This window comes from Vigna unguiculata, chromosome 2, assembly GCF_037176805.1.
Source record: "Vigna unguiculata cultivar grain cowpea cultivar isolate G323 ecotype 2 chromosome 2, ASM3717680v1, whole genome shotgun sequence".
Taxonomy (NCBI): domain Eukaryota; kingdom Viridiplantae; phylum Streptophyta; class Magnoliopsida; order Fabales; family Fabaceae; genus Vigna; species Vigna unguiculata.
In genome coordinates this window covers 3,905,016-3,924,026 of record NC_140793.1, presented here as the reverse complement: position 1 = coordinate 3,924,026, position 19,011 = coordinate 3,905,016, and the positions used below count along the sequence as shown (strand labels likewise).

The window sequence follows — 19,011 nt, the reverse complement described above, 5'->3', positions numbered from 1 at the left end:
TTTTTTTAATCTTCAAGTTCTTTGGTAGCCTCTATGGCTAATTGGATCATAGCAAATACTTAATATAACAAATGGTGTTACAAGGGTTTGTCCTAAACACAACGTGTGCAACATGTTACAATTGATATTTTCTTTTTCTTCTTTGGATGTACGTAATTCTATTCATGCAGAATTGACAGAATTGACAAGGCTATTTTCATAGTAAAATATGTGTGGAGTGTTAATTTCAAGACGCTTTGGATTGAATACGATTCTTCTTTGGTGTATTAAGCTATATTTTCTATTTTGTGCCTTGGATGTTGAGAGAAAGACGAAGAAATGCTTCACTTGTGTAGAAATATGCATTTTCAAGTTCTTCAAATTTTTCAGGAGGGTATTCACAATGGAGAGAAATTGACTACTTTGACTTTAGTAAATAGAGAAGCTTATATTTGGTATCTTAGGTTACTGTCAATTATAAGTTTAGATTTTTTTTCATAATAGGATTTATCTTTCCATGTTCAGAATTGTATAATTTTTTTAGGAAGTTTCATTAGTTTATGCACATGGGTATGGTTCGGTTTCTCATGCTTATGTTTCTTTGCTTTCTTTTATTTTTTTTTGGTTTAATTACTCGTATGGTACCCACTTTGGTAGAGGTGTGTCAATCTGGTATCCGCTTTTAAAAAAGTGTCAATTGCATCCCAACTTTTGAAAAAGTGTTTCAATATTTTTAATTTTTTTTTTAAATTTTTGAAAAAAATGCCACGTGTCAGGTCCTTATGTGTGACACGTGGCATTGTTAGTGCCACGTGACATTGTCAATGCTACGTGTTAGTGTCACTATCAAATACTATTGTGTTGATTTCGATTTAGTCCCCATATATGACTTTTGATTCAATTTAGTACCTACTTATGTGTATTTGATTCTGTTCCTGCAGAGGACAAATAAGATAAGTTAGGCACGAGTATCAGCTTACCATGTAGTCCGCTATCTCTTTAGTTGGCCTCTTCCCAGTTGATACATGTCAGCTTGAACCCAAGAGGGGTTACCTGCAGAAGAGTCTCCGAAGCTCAAGTAAGTCAAAGCTCTCAGAGAGTCAAATCAGTGATTAATGAATGCGTACCTTTAATTGCTGGGGTCCACGTATATTTATAGAGCATTAATGATGTATAACCATCTCATGGGTTGGGCCTTGACTTGGGCTCTAGCTTGGGCTGTGAGTGGGCCTGGGCCCTAATCCAGGCCCTTAAGGTTTATTGAACGCGGGGGCTTCTATCATACTAAGTTCATTGGAGTGTTCGGCCTAGGCTCTAATCTTACCGGATATGCTGGAGTAGTCGGTCTAGGCCGACTACTTGGTGATATGAGATGCAGGTTGCTCCTTTAGATGTTTAGTTTAGGTTAAAACCGGTACAAGTTTAGGCTAACTCGGCCAAGGCTGGAAACTTGGCTGCCCTGATATACACATTGTTTACTTATTTGGTCGAGTTTGGCTAATTCGTTAAAGTTTCCCACCCTTACCCCAAGTAAGCGGCCTGGGTCGAACACCCTTATCTCTTTCTTAATTCGTTAAAGTTCCCCACCCTTACCCCAAGTAAGCGGCCTGGGTCGAACACCCTTATCTCTTGCTTAATTCGTTAAAATTCCCCACCCTTGCCCCAAGTAAGCGGCCTGGGTCGAACATTCTTAAAATACAATCGATTGCGTCACACATACATCACATATAATCCAAAACCGACATACACAATAACATACAAAACCTCAATTGCATTTAAACATAAGTGCAAGAATGTACCAACATAACAAAATGTACCAAATATTACAAACATAGGCTCATAATAATCTCGAATCAATTAAAGCCGAAATCCTATTCTGGTGCATCAGCTGCTACCTCCTCGGCATCGCCCGCCTTCTTCTCGTCCTCTACCACCTGCTGCGCTTCCTCATTCCCACTATCCTCATCCTCCTGGACCAACTTTCCATCAATAACATCCTTATTTACATCAAACCTCGAGTCCGTTACGTCCACATCTTGATGAAAAAAAGCCGTCTGCCGCAATCCTTTCTCAAACCCATTAATATGCTCCTGTATGATGTTGTTCTTCAGATCATCAAGATCACCAACAGCTCCAACATACTTGTCCTTCAAATCATCGTAGTCCTCCTCCAACTCCCCTATACTTTTATTCAGCTTTTCCTCAGAGTCCAAGCAACGCACCCTCCATGTTACCAATCTTTTCCTCTCCGCTTCCCAATCTTCCTTTGCCTTTTCCAAAGCAGCCTTTTCCTCCTCCAACTTATCTACCTTCACCTGTAACTCGTCCACTCTTTCCCGACCACCCTCCTTCACCTCCCTCCAATGAACTCAGTATGATAGAAGCCCCCGCGTTCAATAAACCTTAAGGGCCTGGATTAGGGCCCAGGCCCACTCACAGCCCAAGCTAGAGCCCAAGTCAAGGCCCAGCCCATGAGATGGTCAGACATCATTTATGCTCTATAAATATACGTGGACCCCAGCAATTAAAGGTACGCATTCATTAATCACTGATTTGACTCTTTGAGAGCTTTGACTTACTTGAGCTTCAGAGACTCTTCTGCAAGTAACCCCTCCTGGGTTCAAGCTGACATGTATCGACTAGGAAGAGGCCAACTGAAGAGATAGCGGACTACATGGTAAGGTGATACTCGTGCTTAACTTATCTTATTTGTCCTCTGCAGGAACAGATTCAATTTTATGTCATCTTTTTTTAATAATTAAAATAATTTTATAATCCATTTTTTATAATATTAAAACTAATTAAGTATAATTATATTGAAAAATTTAATACCAAATTTATTATTTATATAAATGTTATACTAATATTTTTTATTAAAAACGACTTTTTAACATATATTACTTTTTTATTAAGTACTCATGTTTTGTTAATTATTTTTTTTTCTAAAATAGAACAATATTGTCTCATACTAGTTTTAAACCAAAACTTTTATTTGTATGAATGTTAAACTAATTTTTTTTATTAAAAATGACTTAATAAAATGACTTTTACCACTATATTTTAATATAAATATCAAATACTTAATTTTTGTAAAAATTTTATAATTAATTACTTTTAATTTTATAAAAAATGGATTTTAATTATTAAAAAAATTTGGGTCAAAATTGAATCAGAGACACATAATTAGGGACTAAATTGAATTATTCAGACATATATGGGGACTAAATCGAAATCAACACAATGACATCTAATAGTGACACTAACATGTGACATTGCAATGCCACGTGGCACTAACAATGTCATGTGTCACACTTAGGGACCTGACACGTGACATTTTTAATTTTTTTTCAAAAAACTTAAAAAAAAATATAAAAAAAAGAAATTAAAAAAATAAAAAAATAAGAAAAAACTACAAACTCACACGTGGCACGTCGTTAACGACGTTAGTCAACTCCGTTTAAAAGGGACCTAATTGAAGCACTTTTTCAAAAGTTTGGATGCAATTGACATTTTTTTAACAACAAGTACCAGATTGACACACTTATACCAAAGTGGGTACTATACGAGTAATTAAATCTATTTTTTTTCAATAAGTTTTTATATGATGACAAATGATAGATGTGTTTTAAGGATGTCCGTCTAGCTAAAATGTCAAAATACATAGTGATACATAATTCTAATTTTTTGTCTAAAATTATTTAAAATAATAATAATAATAGAATATTTGTCATTGTAAAATTGAAATTAAAGGTATTATCCCTAGTAATTAACGAATCTTTGGAAAAAAATGTTTCTTTCTCTAGGTTTGTTGGACTTTTATCTAGGAGTGGCAAAACAGGCCAACTCGGCCCGTTGTAGCTCAACCCGACTTCAACCCGACAAAAACAGGCCGGGACGGGCCAGCCCATTTGGCAAAAGTGGGCTGAAACCATCACCCCGACCCGCTTGAGGTGGGCTGGTAGGTTTGTTTTTCTTTTTTCGACTTTTAGGCAAATGGTAGCTGGGTAAATTTCACTTTTTGCAACCATTTCAATATGAAAATGTATATGCATAATTTAGAGACATGTTGTACCATTGAATCAGAAGCAGCAAAAAAAGCATTGCTGTAGTGGCTAAGTGCATGGTTACAGACATACAGTGGCTGAAAAAATTGACTACAATTGTATGTTTAAATATGCATACAAAACAACAATTTAAGTCCATAAATCTATGTAAGAATCTCATTGCACCCCTCACAAATGAAACTAGATATTTACGCAGTACCATAAGTCCAATCAAATTTTACTCTAAACAACTCTGATATTTATGTCACACCAAAACCCAAAATGATATCTATGTCACACCAAAACCCAAAATGACATTTTTCACTCCAAAATTTTTCTCGCAAACGAAGAAGGCAAACTGCTAAAATATGACATCAAACCAATACTCTACAACCTGCAAAAAGTCACTAACATCAAGCTATGAATACAAAAAATTTAAATCTAATCCAACAACACCACAAAAAGTGAAGGTTCTATTATGCCTTTTAATTTAAATCCAACCAACATAAACTAGATATTTAACATCATAAATACTACACCACAATTACAAGCAAAACGAGATGCATCAAACGGGTTGTCATCATAAACAGTGCACAATTACATCATTAAGAAATTTAATCAGAAGTCATCTTGTTCTCCAATGCCAAGAGTATTAGAAGCACCCATGGAAGAAGCTCCCTCCAATGTTCCATGTGTGTGTCATGTACTTCATCATCTTGTGAAAACATGACACGTAAATAAAAGAAAAAATTAGAATATCAAAATTGAGTTCAAAAAATAAAAAAATATTTAGTGAATCTAAATTACAAAATTACCTTCACAAAAGGCATGCTTATAACTTGAATACAAATAAGTGCTTCAACATATTCTAGAAATAGTCGATTTCTATACATATTTAAAAATCTTGATCCAATGTTGAATGAAGATTCAGATGCAATTGTAGTGATTGCGATACTTAGCAAATCCCTTGCCATCAATGCCAAATCTGTAAAACGTTCATTATGAGTCCTCCACCATGCAAGAACATCCATAGGGTTTGTGAAGTCGAGATCTAATATTGGCTAATCCAAATATACGTCTACTTGATTCCTTCCCATTTTTACAACAACTTGAAGTCTGTGCTTTTTAATTTCCTAACATGAGAACAAAAAAAAAATAGTTAAGTCACCATCATAAATAATAATTAAACTACAAAGCTTGTACTATGGTTATAAAACTTACATCAAAATGTGGACTTCCAAACACTCGTTGTTATTGAAGGGCACTTTAAAGCATCAAGAACGTTGAATTCCATCTTATTGAAACATCTAAACAAAAAGGACTTTTTGAATCAATGTCCCGAACTTGCTCAATGCATTGTTGAAATTTTATCATTCTACTCTCTGATCCCCTAACATACTTGATGCTCTCCCTTATTAGATCCTCACCATCACCAATCACCTTCAATCCTTCTTGCACAATGAGGTTTAACATGTGTGCATAACAACACACATGGAAGAATTCACCATCACAAAGTAAGGAATTTTGAAAAACAAGCATCTCTTTTAAGGTTTGATCAAAACATCATTACTAGGAGCATTTTCCAAAGTGATGGAAAAGATTTTTTTTTCAAGTCCACACTCATGTAAAAACTCATTTACCTTCTTACACAATTCAAATCTGGTGTGAGGTGGAGGCAAATGGCAAAAGTTTAGAATTTTGCTAGACAACTTCTAATTTCTACCAACATAATGGGTTGTCAAACATATGTAACCCTCTATAGTACAAGGTGTCCAGAAATCCGAAGTTAAACAAATCCTAGATGGAATGCTTGTCAACTCTTCCCTCAACACGTTTTTTTTCTCTCTCATATATATATATATATATATATATATATATATATATATATATATATATATATATATATATATATATATATATATATATATATATATATATATATATATATATATATATATATATATATATATATATATATATATATATATATATATATTCTAAAAACATCACTCTTAATTGTATTTCTAGACACCAAAGTAGCACCAGGATTCAAGTAGGTTATCCAAGTCCTAAGTTCTTTATACTTAACAAAGTTGAATGGTAAACCATGTCTGATAATAAGAAGGGCACACAACTCACGGGACACCATTTGATCTAGTTTCTTTGGATTTTAATTTTCTTTGCATATCCATCATCATCTGACTCGCATCTTCAAACTTGATTTTGTTACATTTTTCAATATGACGCTTTAAATGAAAGGTCCCATACTTTTTACTCCCAACTAAATATTTTTTATTACATCCATTGCATTGTGCCGTTTCTTTCCCATCCTCACAACCCCTATCTTAGTAAATCAAAAGTTTTTATCTTTTTCTTTTTCTTATCAACTTTAACACTTTCCTTATCAACCATATCTTCAACCTCATGGACTTCCCCATCAAGTTTACTTATAGGTTCACTAACAGGTTTAGTAACTAAGTTGTCCATTACTAATCAATTATCCCGAGAACAACGTACTATAAAAAAATATACTACACCAGTTTCAACAAATATAATTCACTATAATTTCAAATAACCTCAATGAAAATAGTTTTAGCAAACTCAAAATGCAACAAGTTTCAGCAAGCTCAATCAAACAAGTTTCAAAAACTCAATAAAAAACACTTTCAAGGTCAAAACAAATACCAAGCTCACTCATGCGCCAAACTCATGTTTCCAGTTAGAAATTTATACTTGTTTCAACACATACACACTTCAAACAACACATACACACTTTAAAACAAAATCTCCAATAAAAAATAGTTTCAAGCTCACTCTAAACAAATATAATTACAGACATAATTATAGACAAAATTACTCTCTCCAACACATACACACTTCAAACAAAATCTCCAAACAATATGGCTTTCATACAAATAAGTACCTAGAATTTTAGTTGATCAAAACCACACCCTCGAACCCTCGAATAGTTTCAAGCACAATCCAATTTGTGTCGCAATTCCACAAATCTAAAATTCTTGCTGTTATTTTTCACTGCAAATGAAATGAACAAACAATGTAGACAAAAATTAGGGCCAATCTTTCATTATTCAGGGCAAATGAAGGATCAATTAGGATGTTACACTCAATTAAACAACTAGGGCAGAGAGGAATTGAAAAAAAATAGGGCAAATTTAGGATAAAGGAACCAAACGCTCCACCATGTCAGCCTTCGCCGCCGCTGAAATTGGTGGTCGTCGAAGAGAAGGTTCAATAGCGGTGTCCCATCCCTTCGTGTGAGATTGTCGTTGTAGATATGAGAATCGAAGAAGAAGATGGACGTCAGCGCAGACGGGCTTCAATGGAGGTGGAGAAGATGAAGTGCCTGAGTTGAGAGTGTGCTTAGGTTCGAGTAATGAAGGAGAAGAAGTGCGTAATAGCTCTCTCTTGCACTCGCACACAAATAAGAGAACATAATGAAAAAAAAAATCAGTGATACAATAATAGAGTGCTAACTTGGAGAGGAAAAACACATGTTATTAGTGGTGAAACAGGTTATGAGTTGGCCCGATCCAACCTGCCCTACAACCCGTCATGACAGAACAAAAAATGAGCCAAGCTGTAGCCGGTTTACGGATTGAAAACCCTATCCCGACCCCACTTTTATGTGTTAGGTTGGCGGGTCGGCCCGTCAGGCCCGACCCTCTTTGATACCCCTACTTTTATCCATTATGGTTATTTCTTTTTATTGGATTATTTTCCTCTAATTAAAATCCAATTTAACTTTTTCCATAACTTTTTACAATATTTCTTACCTAATTATAGAAACCTAATTGTATACCAATAAAATAGTATTCAACGTCTTTTTCTCATATACAATTTCATAAATAGTTAGAATGAACATTATAATTATGCATACATGAACTTGATTAAGGTATAAATTGACTTTATTGGTAAAATATTTCTTGTAACTTAAATAACATGTGTAGTAAAAATGTCATTTTTAATAAGTTTTATTCAATGAAGAAAATGTTGGGATAAATAGATGAATACAACTTGATAATTGTTTGTCTGTGAAACACTTGTGTAAGTTATAAAACTTGATATTTATACATTTACATGATAATGTTATTTAGAATAATTAAATATAAAACATTTTATACTATTTCTAATATTTTGTGTATCATTACAATTCATGGGTGGTTATTCATGATGGTCAATTATCAAATGTCATGGAAGAAGGGGTCAAATTGTTAAAGATAAAGTATATATTTTGGTTAATCATTAAACAAGTAAGTGGTGACAAAGGAAAAATGAATTAGTGTTCTACTTTAAATAAAATAATGTTGTAATAGGGGTTAAGTATGAAAAAATTAAAGTAGTTGAATTATTATTGAGTTTATGATTGAGGATTTCTTATAGTATGCTATATTATTATTAAGGATTTAAAGACTGAAAATAATTTAAACACTTGAAAAAGTACACTTTATTGTAGTTTACTAAAAAGTTATGGTGGAATTATTTTATGTGTGGGTTGGACTCAAGTGTCATTGGTGTTTTATCTCTCCAGTAATCTTTCCACGAAAGACCCAAGAATAATATCACAATGGATGGTTAGTTCTGGTGGCCGACTCAAAAGACCCAACAATTCATGGTGGTCAACTATCAAAATGTCATGGAAGAAGGGGATAAAATTGTTAACGATAAAGTATTTGTTTTGGTTAATCATTAAATAAGTAAAAGGTGACAAAGGAAAATGAATTAGTGTTATACTTTAATTAAAATAATCTTGTAATAAAGGGTTAAGTAAGGGAAAAGTAAACTAATTAAGCTAATATTGAGTTTATGATTGAGTATTTATTATAATATCCTAAATTATTATTGAGAATTTAAAGACATAAAATAATTTAAAAATTGGCCAAAGTACACCTTACTTTAATTAAAAAATATAATGATGTGTTTACCTAACTTGAATTTTAAATAGAAGTTGACACCTCCTTTATTTATTTATATATATATATATATATATATATATATATATGATATCAAGTTGAATGATGGAGTTAACCTGAGCAGAAAATGCATTACTAAAAATAAGATGGAACAACAAGAATGAAAACAACTTATTTATTTTTATTACATAATTTTGAAAAGATTACACCTTCTCTAAATTATGTTTTTTTTATCATAACCAATATTGAACTACAACTAGATTTATACAACAGACTTACTATTCTTAGATTTAATATCAATATCATTGGGAACAATTTTCTTCCAAAACCAATGTGAAGTCCAAAGTATATTCATTTCTTCAATGGGAACGTTCTTGGTTTCTGGTAAAAATGATGCAATGAAGATGGTCATGATAACCACAAATCCCGCGAAAAAGAAGAAGAGGCCAAACTTCAAGTGACAAAGCATGGTAAGAAAGACTTGAGCAATTGCAAACGTAAATAACATGTTCGTCGCAACATTAATAGCTTGACCTGCCGGTCGAATTTCTAGAGAACATATTTCACTTGGCACCAACCATCCCAACGGTCCCCATGACCATGCAAATGCTGCAACATATGCACAGATAAAGAACAACAAAATATTTGCTTCAACTTTACTAAATGCTCCTTGACCATTTAGCCCAAACCTTAGACCGATCATTGTTCCAACGATAACCTTCAATCAAAAGTATTAGGAATAACAAATTATGTTTAGATTAGGTTTCAAGATTTATACATTGATACACAAAAATATTGTTTGTTATACAAATGCATCCACGATTGTTCAAGTAATATTTATTAAATTAATCATGCATGTTCACATACAAGAAATTGTTGGAGATCCCTCACCAATTAGATATATGATCGATTTATAGTATGTATGTGGGTGCAAAGCTCATGTTACAAGTCGATTTTGTTGGTTTGAGTTAAAGTTAAATTCTACTTCTTAAGATGATATCAGAATCATTTAAAGCCTATTCTTATGAGGTTTGTTATTTGTTGGGTTTATTGTGTCACACATTATTTTGCTGCTATCCGACCATCCTTAAATATATACTCTCACGCTTGAGATTTATATGAACCTCAACTTACAAGGTGATTTTGTAAGACTATGTTTGGTTTAAATCCATTTCTTAAGAGAAACTAGCTAGGTTTAAAGTTTTATTAAAGTTATGGGTTGAATAAGTTTAAAAGTATAGGGCTTAATCAACTTTTACCTGACAAATAAACATTTGGACACCACCTTCAAGAAGTAAGACCCTTCTTCCAAACTTGTCTACTGTGAAGATAGAAACTAGTGTGGCAACAACATTAACAACTCCAGTTATAACTGCAGACATGAGTGAAGCATCATTACCGAAGCCTAAAATCTGAAAGAGAACCGGGGCATAAAACATGATGACATTGATGCCAGTGAGTTGTTGAAAGGCTGGAATAAAAATGCAGAAAGTTAGTTGAGGCTTGTATTTTGGTCTTGTAATGTTCTTCCATGGATGTTCTACATTTTTTGCCAAATCACTAGCATCAACAATATCTTGATATTCCTCATCAATTTTCTCAGTGCCACGAATCTTCTTCAACATTTTCTTAGCTTTTTCAAATTTTCCTCTTTCAATCAAAGAATTAGGTGTTTCAACTACACATAGAGATCCTATACATAGCAAAATTGCTGGCACAACTGCAATGCCTAGAGAAATCCTCCATCCATTTTCATGCTTGGATGTACCATAGTTGATAAGGTTTGCAACTAGGATACCAATTGTGATCATCATTTGGAAGCCAATATTGAGTGCTCCTTTAATTTTTGCTGGAGCCACTTCAGACAAATACACTGGTACAGACTATTAATGTAATAAACAAAGCTGTAAAAGTTAATCATCATTTTCATTGGCAAATAAAAAAGAAAAACCAGATAAAATGATTACGATGTATAACTCATGTTAATTCTTACCTGATTACAAAATCCCACTCCAATTCCTAGAAACATACGACCAATGATAAGCATTTCAATGTTCATGGCAAACCCATTCAGTAGTGAACCAACAAGAAAAAATAAGCCACCAATAAGCATAGAGGATTTACGCCCTAGCTTTCTAGTAGTAGTAGAAGCAAAAAAGGAAGCTACTAGTGCTGCAAGGTATAAGGAAGAGGTGAATAATGTAAGAAGTTCATTGTCAAATTTGCAATATTGATTCTTGCTTTCTGATTTATCTTTCATTTGTTTGTGCACACCAGGGAAGAACTTGATCAAAAATGGTTCCATGGAAGTCACTCCTCCTGTAATACCAAGATCATATCCAAAGAGAAGACCTCCCATTGCGGCCACAAAACATGTAATCAGTACAAATGTTGTGACATTTCCTTCATAATGTCGCACTCCATCTACATGAAAGCCACCTGCCATCTTTCAAATTGTAGTCGTCACAAATATCTTAACTCAATTTCACTCTCCTCAATATCAACTAATACCCTTCAGAAGTGTGTAGTTATAACAAGAAAACAACAATAACCACTTTGAACAATGTACTTTCTCCCTTTCTTTCTCTTTTTCTCTTGTCACTTGTTTTACACATAAATTTATACTTTAATAAGTAAACAAGCAAAACACTTTTGATGGTTGAAAAAATGTCACAACAAAAATAGGTTTCAATGGTCATATATTCATTACTTTTCTTTGTTTGAATAATGAATAAATTTATTAAATTTATTAGTATTTGCTAGAAAGTTGGAAAGCAAGTTAGTGTTTACCTCAAAAACATTACTAATTAAAATTAAGATTTGAATTTTTCTATTTGACTCGTTCTTATTTTTGATTTTTTCTCCTAACACTTTAATTTGTGTCTAACAACGTATAATTTTTTCATTTATTTCATAAACATAGTGTTACCCCAACGAACTTTTAGACTATATTTTCTTTAATATATAATAATAATAACAATAATAATAATAATAACAACAATAATAATAACAATAATAATAATAACAATTATAATAATAATAATAATTATAATAATAATAACAATAATTATAATAATAATTATTATTATAATAATTATTATAATAATTATCATAATAATAATAATAATTGTTCCTGCGAAGAACAAATAAAAGATGTTAGGGACACAAATATTGTCTTACTTAAATCTTTGGCCTCTCGAGTTGGCTCCTCTTCGGTTTCAATACGACATCTGTCGATGTATACAGTTTGGACCCTTGAGGGGTTACCTGCGGAGACGGCTCCAACGATCAAGTCAGCGATAGGGCTCTTAGAAAAGTCAAATCTCTCATTAAGGGATTAATGAAAGCGTACCTTTAATGGCTGGGTTCCATGTCTATTTATATAGTTATTTATTACGTTTGCCCTTCTTATTCGTTGGGCCATTTTTTGGGTCCTAAATGGGCCTGGGCCTTGTCTGTAATATTCTAAGTTTGGAGTGGTTGACAAACGACGTCCTATTTTCTGAAGTAAGTGGCCTAGGCTGTTATGTGCTTTCGCTTGACCAGTTACTCACTTGATAGTTTTATTTGCGGGGTTATGTGTAGGCGGGCCTGTCCGTGTAGTTTTACTAGTCCACCTAGGTGCAGTACACCAGTCCCCCGGCCTTTGTCGATGAAGGTGTAGCGGTAAAGGATTAGAAATGTACGGGTAGTTTCCTTTAGCCGCCTAGGTGCAGTACATCAGTCCCTCAACCTTTAAGTGTGATGAACAGTGTTAAGACTAAAGTTTGAGATGGTAATGGCAGGTGAAAGGGTGGCAGATGTCAGAGGTCTAATCAAGGGGTTTGTGCTGCCATTTTGAGTGTTGTGACGCTTCACGTGTCTGAGGTTTTTGGCGGGAAAAATTGTAGCGGTTCAGATTGTTGATTATAAATACAGCTGTTGTTGAAAGTTTGGTTACGTTGGTTCATTTGCAAGAATTTTGAGAGTAGTTATTTGTGTGCGTGAGAGCTGTCTGATAAGTTCTGTGTATCTACCGCCAACTTACTGTTAAAAAGGTATGTCTAGTACTAGTGATAGTGTGTCATTATCTTGTTCGAGTAGTGGGAGTGAACGGTTTGGGGAAGATGGGAGTGGTTAGTTTGGTGGAAGTGGTGGTCAAACGATAGGTATGGGGAGGATTCCTATAGAGACGGTGACTGAGGTAAGAAAAGATCCTCTAGAGGAAATAGCAGAGAGCAACTGTCCGGCCAAGACCGGGTATGAATGGGTCACTGAGGATGTCCGAAATCAATATTCGTTGTTCAGATGGTCTAGGTTGCTTAAGTCATGGCTCAATTGCATATCTATTGTGGAGAGGGACATAAGTCGTGACATAGTGGCTTTAGAGAGGGTAAGTGTCGTGGAGTGCGTTTATCACGGCTAAGAAGGAGCAGTCGAGGGGTTCTTCTATATGTACATGTGCCATTTTTCTCAGTTGCACGTGAGGTTGCCCTTTGATGATTTCACCATGGGGGTACTACTTCTGCTCAACGTTGCTCCTACTTAGCTGCATCCGAATAGTTAGGCGTACCTACAAGCTTTTCATGTTCTTTGCTGATTGTTGTATCTGCAGCCCTCCCCGCAGTCATTTTTGTATTTCTATGATACGAGGCCTAAACATCCGACAACATGGTTGTCATTGATAAGTTGGCCTAGTATAAGCAGATTGGAAGCGTTCACTCAATCATTCAAGCATTTTAAAAATGGGTTCTTCAAGGTAGTAGTGAAGGGGCTTGGGAGGTCGTACTTCTATAATGATGATGGGAGCACTAAGTTCCCTTTTTATTGGACCGACAACCCTTAGCGGTATAAGGACATGAAGATGGAGACATTGATCAAGTTTAGTGATAGGCTGCCCACTAAGGGCTTAGTTAGAGTTTATAATTCGATTCATCCAATTGTTGATATAGAAAGTATTTTTTTGTAATTTTAAATGCTATGTTGTGTTTAAGTTAACTAATCGGCGTTTGGTGTGAATACTGTAGGGCATATGGCACAGATTGAGAAGAAGAACTTGAACCTTTTTCAAGCTCTGAGGAAAGAGAAAGCCAAGGCTGTTGGCAGCACTGAAGTTCCGAACTTACAAGAATCCTTGGTTGAAGTGCACGTGCACGGGGGATCAAAAAGAAAAGTGAAGCTGCCCGCCAAGCATGGTGGAGGGAAAGATGTTAAGAGGGTGAGGGCCACCTTGCTGGGGCTGTAACATCCCGGTAGGATATTACTTAAAATAAAAAGAATTAAACAATGATGAAATGAAAACCTCATTTATTATCAATCCATTTCCCAAAACGTGGGAAATTTTTAAAACCTTTAAATTTAATATCAGCTATTAATAAAAAATACTCATAATTATCTATTACAATTTGAAAGTCCAACACAGTAATTTAATTGCATGAAAATTAAATAGAAGTATTTATAAAATCCCCTCGTACTCTACTCCCTCTCTCCGCCACTAAGCATCTTCTGGCTCACCTGAAACATCATCTACTCTCGGATAACATGTTACACGATCATCGCCACACACAAACAGATAGGATGAGCTATGCACAAAAATATAAATACATGTAAAGTAAACCCACTCGCCAATTCATAATTATTTATCTCTTTACAAAACCCCAATTGCCCACACACATAACCACCATGAGTTCATGCATGCACTTTAAATCTTGGGACTTCCTATGCTTCCACAACCCTCCTCGCTCGTGGTCCAACCTACAAGTATATCCCGCTCGTAGTCCTACTTCACGGACTTCCTCGCCTGTCATTCAAACTCCTCGCTCAGACCCAGACTTACATACCTACCTTTCCTACTATTAACTTCGTCACTCATAGCATTCTCAAGTTGAGCATGAGATGAACTCCCTTGCTCACTCATCCTAGCAAGAGTACCTCCGGTGAACTAAGTCGTTCACGTTCTGCATGCGGTCAACCCATCACGAGCTCCTCGCTCGCGACTCAAGCCAAACACATCCCAGATCCTATGGACTTAGTCCTTCAAGCCCAAACACCACAAACACATGCATATAATTCCCATGCTTAGGAAATATCAAACAAACCATCTCAAACAGTACACACAACCTGACTTCTCACCAGTCTTGCTGAAGCCAAGGGTCTTCGTCCAAGCGAGTACATCTGTCTCGCTTAAGCTGGACCACCTTGCCTGAGCGAGTGTGAAACAATGGCTTTCCCCCGATATCTCGCTTAGGCGAGACCTTCTCGCCTAAGCGAGACCCTCGTTCGCTCAAACACAAAGCCTCTTGCCTAGACGAGGATTCGAATGTAAAATACACTAGGTCTCATTTTGACCTCGCTTAAGTGAGCCATTCTCGCTTGAGCGAGTGAACGTGTCGCTTAACACCAGAATTGGTCGCCTGAGAGAGATGTACGCACCAATACTAGGGACAAGTTTCTACAACTTTTGCTTAGGTGAGTGAGACTCGCTTGGGCAAAATTTGTAGAGTTTCTTCCCTGTTCGAAAGCGAAAATCCACCAAAATCATACCAAAACACAACATGATTCATACCAAACAAACTATAACAACTAACAACACAAATGAACATGTTTTAAACACATCTGAACCACAAAACTTAGAACTTAACTGTGATTAATCAGTCTGAACCAAAACCCTCACGCCATTCATCCCAAAAACATAATGAGACTTACCAACAACATCAATTAAACCAGCTCTCGGTCTCATCATAGATATCACAAAATTCGCAATACACAACAATCAATTGAGAAGAGCAAAACGAATATCACCACACATTGGAATTATACACAAAAGGTCAGCTTCCCTTAACATGGAATCCTTGATTAAAATTTGGGAAGAGAAGAGTGTCCCTTTTTTGCTCACTAGTGCTTTGCCTCAAGCCTTCTCCCAATTCAGCCTCTTGTGCACCCAAAACTCCCCACTCCCTCTCTAATTTCGTTCTCCTGTCAAAAGCCAATTAATAGCACTGCCAAAACCCCTTTTTTTCCCCTAAAATCTTCTGCTAGGGTTTTCTTCACCCCTTCATATACAAGCCAAAGCTGATTTTACCAAAAAAAAATTAGATTTAATTCATGTGTATAGAGGTTTGAACTCGTGACCATACCAATGCCAATTCATTACACAACCATTCAACCAACTCATATTTTGTGATAATTATCAGAATCCTGGGATTATACTATCACTCAATAGGCACAACAATATTATCAAAATAATAATAAATCAAACAACACATAAATGGCATACATAGGACTCGAACCCAAGTCCTCTTACCCAACCAAGTATTCTCAACCATTTGAGCTAGTACTTTTCCACGTCATAAAAATTAACATTTAATGACTTCAAAGTTTCCACCACCCGTATTTATTAATTAATTAATTTCCCCGGGTCTTACATTCCCCCCACCTCAAAAGAATTTTCGTCCTCGAAAATAAAACTTACCAGGAAACAAGTGAGGATAAGACCTCCTCATGAGATCCTCCATCTCCCACGTCATCTCCTATGTCGTCTCATCCAAAAGCACCTTCATCGTCCTTATCTCCTTGCCCCTTAGTTGCTTGACTTGAGAATCCAATATACGAACCGGTCCGACCGACATGGTCAGATCCTCTCGCACTTGCACCTCATCTGCTTCTAATACATGCTCTGGACTTGAAATGTATGTCCTCAATTGTGAGACATGGAACACATTATGCAAGTTGGCTAGGTGAAGTGGTAAAGCAATCTCATATGCCGCTATTCCAATCCTCCGAGTAATCTAATAAGGTCCTATAAATCTCGGAGTCAAATTTCTTGATTTAAAAACTCTTCCAATACCCATGGTTGGAGTAACCTAGAGGAATACATGATCTCCTTCGTCAAACTCCAGTGGTCGTCTCCTCTTATCAGCATAAGACATTTGTTTACTCTGAGTGGCTCGCATCCGATCTTGGATTAATTTGACTTGACTAGTCGTTTGTTGTAGAAACTCAGGCCCAAGTACAAAAGCTTCACCATCTTGATAACAACACAATGGAGTTCTACACCTTCTCCCATACAGTGCTTCATAGGGCTCCATGCCAATACTAGAGTGGTAACTATTATTGTAGGTGAACTCCACCAGGGGTAATACATCATTCCAATTTCCCAAGTGGTCTAGCACACATGTCCTCAATAAATCTTCTAGGGATTGAATAGTCCGTTCAGACTGACCATCCGTTTAAGGGTGATAAGCTGAACTCATTCTCAACTGTGTACCCAATGCAGCTTGCAAAGATTGCCAAAACTGTGATGTGAATCTAGGATCCCGGTCTGACACTATGCTCTCGGGTACTCCATGTAATCTCACCACTTCTCGCATATACAATTCGGCTAGCTTGTCCATCGACCACTTCTGATTCATAGGCAAGAAATGTGCACACTTTGTCAGTCTGTTTACTATTACCCAGACTATATCATAGCCCTTTATCGACCTCGGTAGATGCGTCACGAAATCCATAGAGATATTGTCCCACTTCCATTGAGGTACGTCCAGTGGTTGCAGTGTACCTCCTGGCCTTTGACATACCAAACATTAAGCAACAAAGTGTGCAACATTCGTCTTCATCCCATTCCACCAAAAGGACTCCTTCAAATCCTTATACATCTTAGTCATACTTGGATGTATGCTAAGACGAATCTGATGACCTTCCTTCAAAATCTGCCTCCTGAATAGAGGTCCTCCAAGCATGCACACTCTACCTTTAAAGCGTAGAATATTGTCTGATCCCATATGATAGTCCTTCCCCTTATCTGGACCCAACCATCACATAAACTGTTGTAATTCCATATCCTATCCTTGAGCAACACGAATTTCATTCAAAAACTCATTGGTGATTTTCAACAAGCTGCACTGTATGAAGTCTTGCCCAAAGTGCATTCCCAGATTCATATCGCAGAGTTTTTCAATTAACTCCAACTCCTTTATCATCATACAAGACATGTGCATCTTCTTTCGACTCAAGGCGTCGGCTACAACATTTGCCTTGCCTGGATGATAGAGCAATTAGAAGTCATAGTCCTTCAGATACTCCATCCACCTACGCTGTCTCATATTCATCTTCTTCTAATCAAAACAAGTATTTCAGACTTTTGTGATCACTGAAAACTTAAAATTGAGAGCCGTACAGGTAGTGCCTCCAAGACTTAAGAGAAAACACAATAGGTGCTAGCTTCAAGTCGTGAGTCGGATAATTTTTCTCATGCACCTTCAGCTGACGAGAAGCATATGCTACCGGTTTCCTCTCTTGCATCAATACACACCCGAAACCTTGATATGAGGCATCACAGTACACTTCAAACTTTTTTTCAGTATCAGGAATTACCAACACTGGGGCGGTAGTCAAACACCTTTTCATCTCCTCAAAACATTCTTCACACTTTTCAGTCCAAGAGAATGGCTGATCCTTCCTTGTGAGTTGTGTCAATGGATTCACCTTCTTTGAGAACCCCTCTACAAACCTCCTATAATAACCTGCCAAGCCCAAGAAACTTCTCACCTTTGTTATTGTCTTAGGCCTTTCCCACTTAAGTATTGTTTCAATCTTAGCCGGGTCCACTACAATACCCTTGGCTGAGATGACATGTCCGAGAAATTGGACTTCTTCAAGCCAAAACTCGCACTTGGACAGCTTGCCATACAACTAGTGTTCTATGAATTCCTCTAGTACTAGGGTCGGAAAATCCTATTCATGTAATCCTTGAATACCGCTGGTGCATTCATCACTCTAAATGGCATCACCACATATTCATAATGACCATATCTGGACCAAAATGTCGTCTTCTGCACATATTCCGGTTTAACCAGAATCTGGTGATATCCCGACCTCAAATCTATTTTGGAGAACACCCTTGCTCCCTTCAACTGGTCTAACAAGTCATCGATCCTTGGTAGCAGATATTTGTTTTTAATTGTTAGTTTATTCAGCTGCCTATAATCTACACAAAGCCGTGAACTCCCATTCTTCTTCTTCACCAATAAGACTAGAGCTCCCCACAATGATGCGCTTGGTCGAATAAACTACTTTTTTAA

The 19,011-nt window shown here is 36.0% G+C and overlaps 1 protein-coding gene, 1 long non-coding RNA gene and 1 pseudogene across 5 annotated transcripts; all 3 read right to left on the bottom strand.

The window, feature by feature from the left end:
- Positions 1 to 4,464: 4,464 nt before the first annotated feature.
- LOC114167091 (uncharacterized) lies at positions 4,465 to 7,553 on the bottom strand. 3 transcript variants are annotated; one of them, XR_003600127.2, is made up of 5 exons: positions 7,223 to 7,553; positions 6,946 to 7,055; positions 5,244 to 5,473; positions 4,838 to 5,155; positions 4,465 to 4,737 (listed from the first exon to the last, which is right to left on the bottom strand). It is a non-coding gene; the product is annotated as an uncharacterized LOC114167091 (long non-coding RNA). The 3 variants fall into 3 exon arrangements; XR_003600126.2 differs by having other exon boundaries at positions 5,244 to 5,470; positions 7,223 to 7,550; XR_003600125.2 differs by having other exon boundaries at positions 5,244 to 5,329; positions 7,223 to 7,532.
- A 1,662-nt stretch (positions 7,554 to 9,215) lies between these two features.
- Positions 9,216 to 11,522, bottom strand: LOC114174384 (sugar transport protein 10 pseudogene; annotated as a pseudogene). The gene is made up of 3 exons (XR_014993066.1): positions 10,947 to 11,522; positions 10,213 to 10,836; positions 9,216 to 9,671 (listed from the first exon to the last, which is right to left on the bottom strand). The product of XR_014993066.1 is annotated as a sugar transport protein 10 pseudogene (transcript).
- A 4,939-nt stretch (positions 11,523 to 16,461) lies between these two features.
- On the bottom strand, positions 16,462 to 17,019 carry LOC146888224 (uncharacterized). Its single transcript, XM_085670011.1, has 2 exons — positions 16,807 to 17,019; positions 16,462 to 16,719 (listed from the first exon to the last, which is right to left on the bottom strand). Exons 1-2 carry the CDS (start codon positions 17,017 to 17,019, stop codon positions 16,462 to 16,464), a joined length of 471 nt encoding a protein of 156 aa, XP_085526137.1.
- Between the last annotated feature and the right edge of the window lie 1,992 nt (positions 17,020 to 19,011).

Bases quoted from the DNA above. Each gene is read 5' to 3' on its own strand.
- LOC146888224 (XM_085670011.1), bottom strand. From the start codon at position 17,019: ATGGAGCCCTATGAAGCACTGTATGGGAGAAGGTGTAGAACTCCATTG. The intron at 16,720-16,806 runs GTATTCCTCTAG...GGACCTTATTAG, and splicing joins AGTTTGACGAAGGAGATCAT to ATTACTCGGAGGATTGGAAT.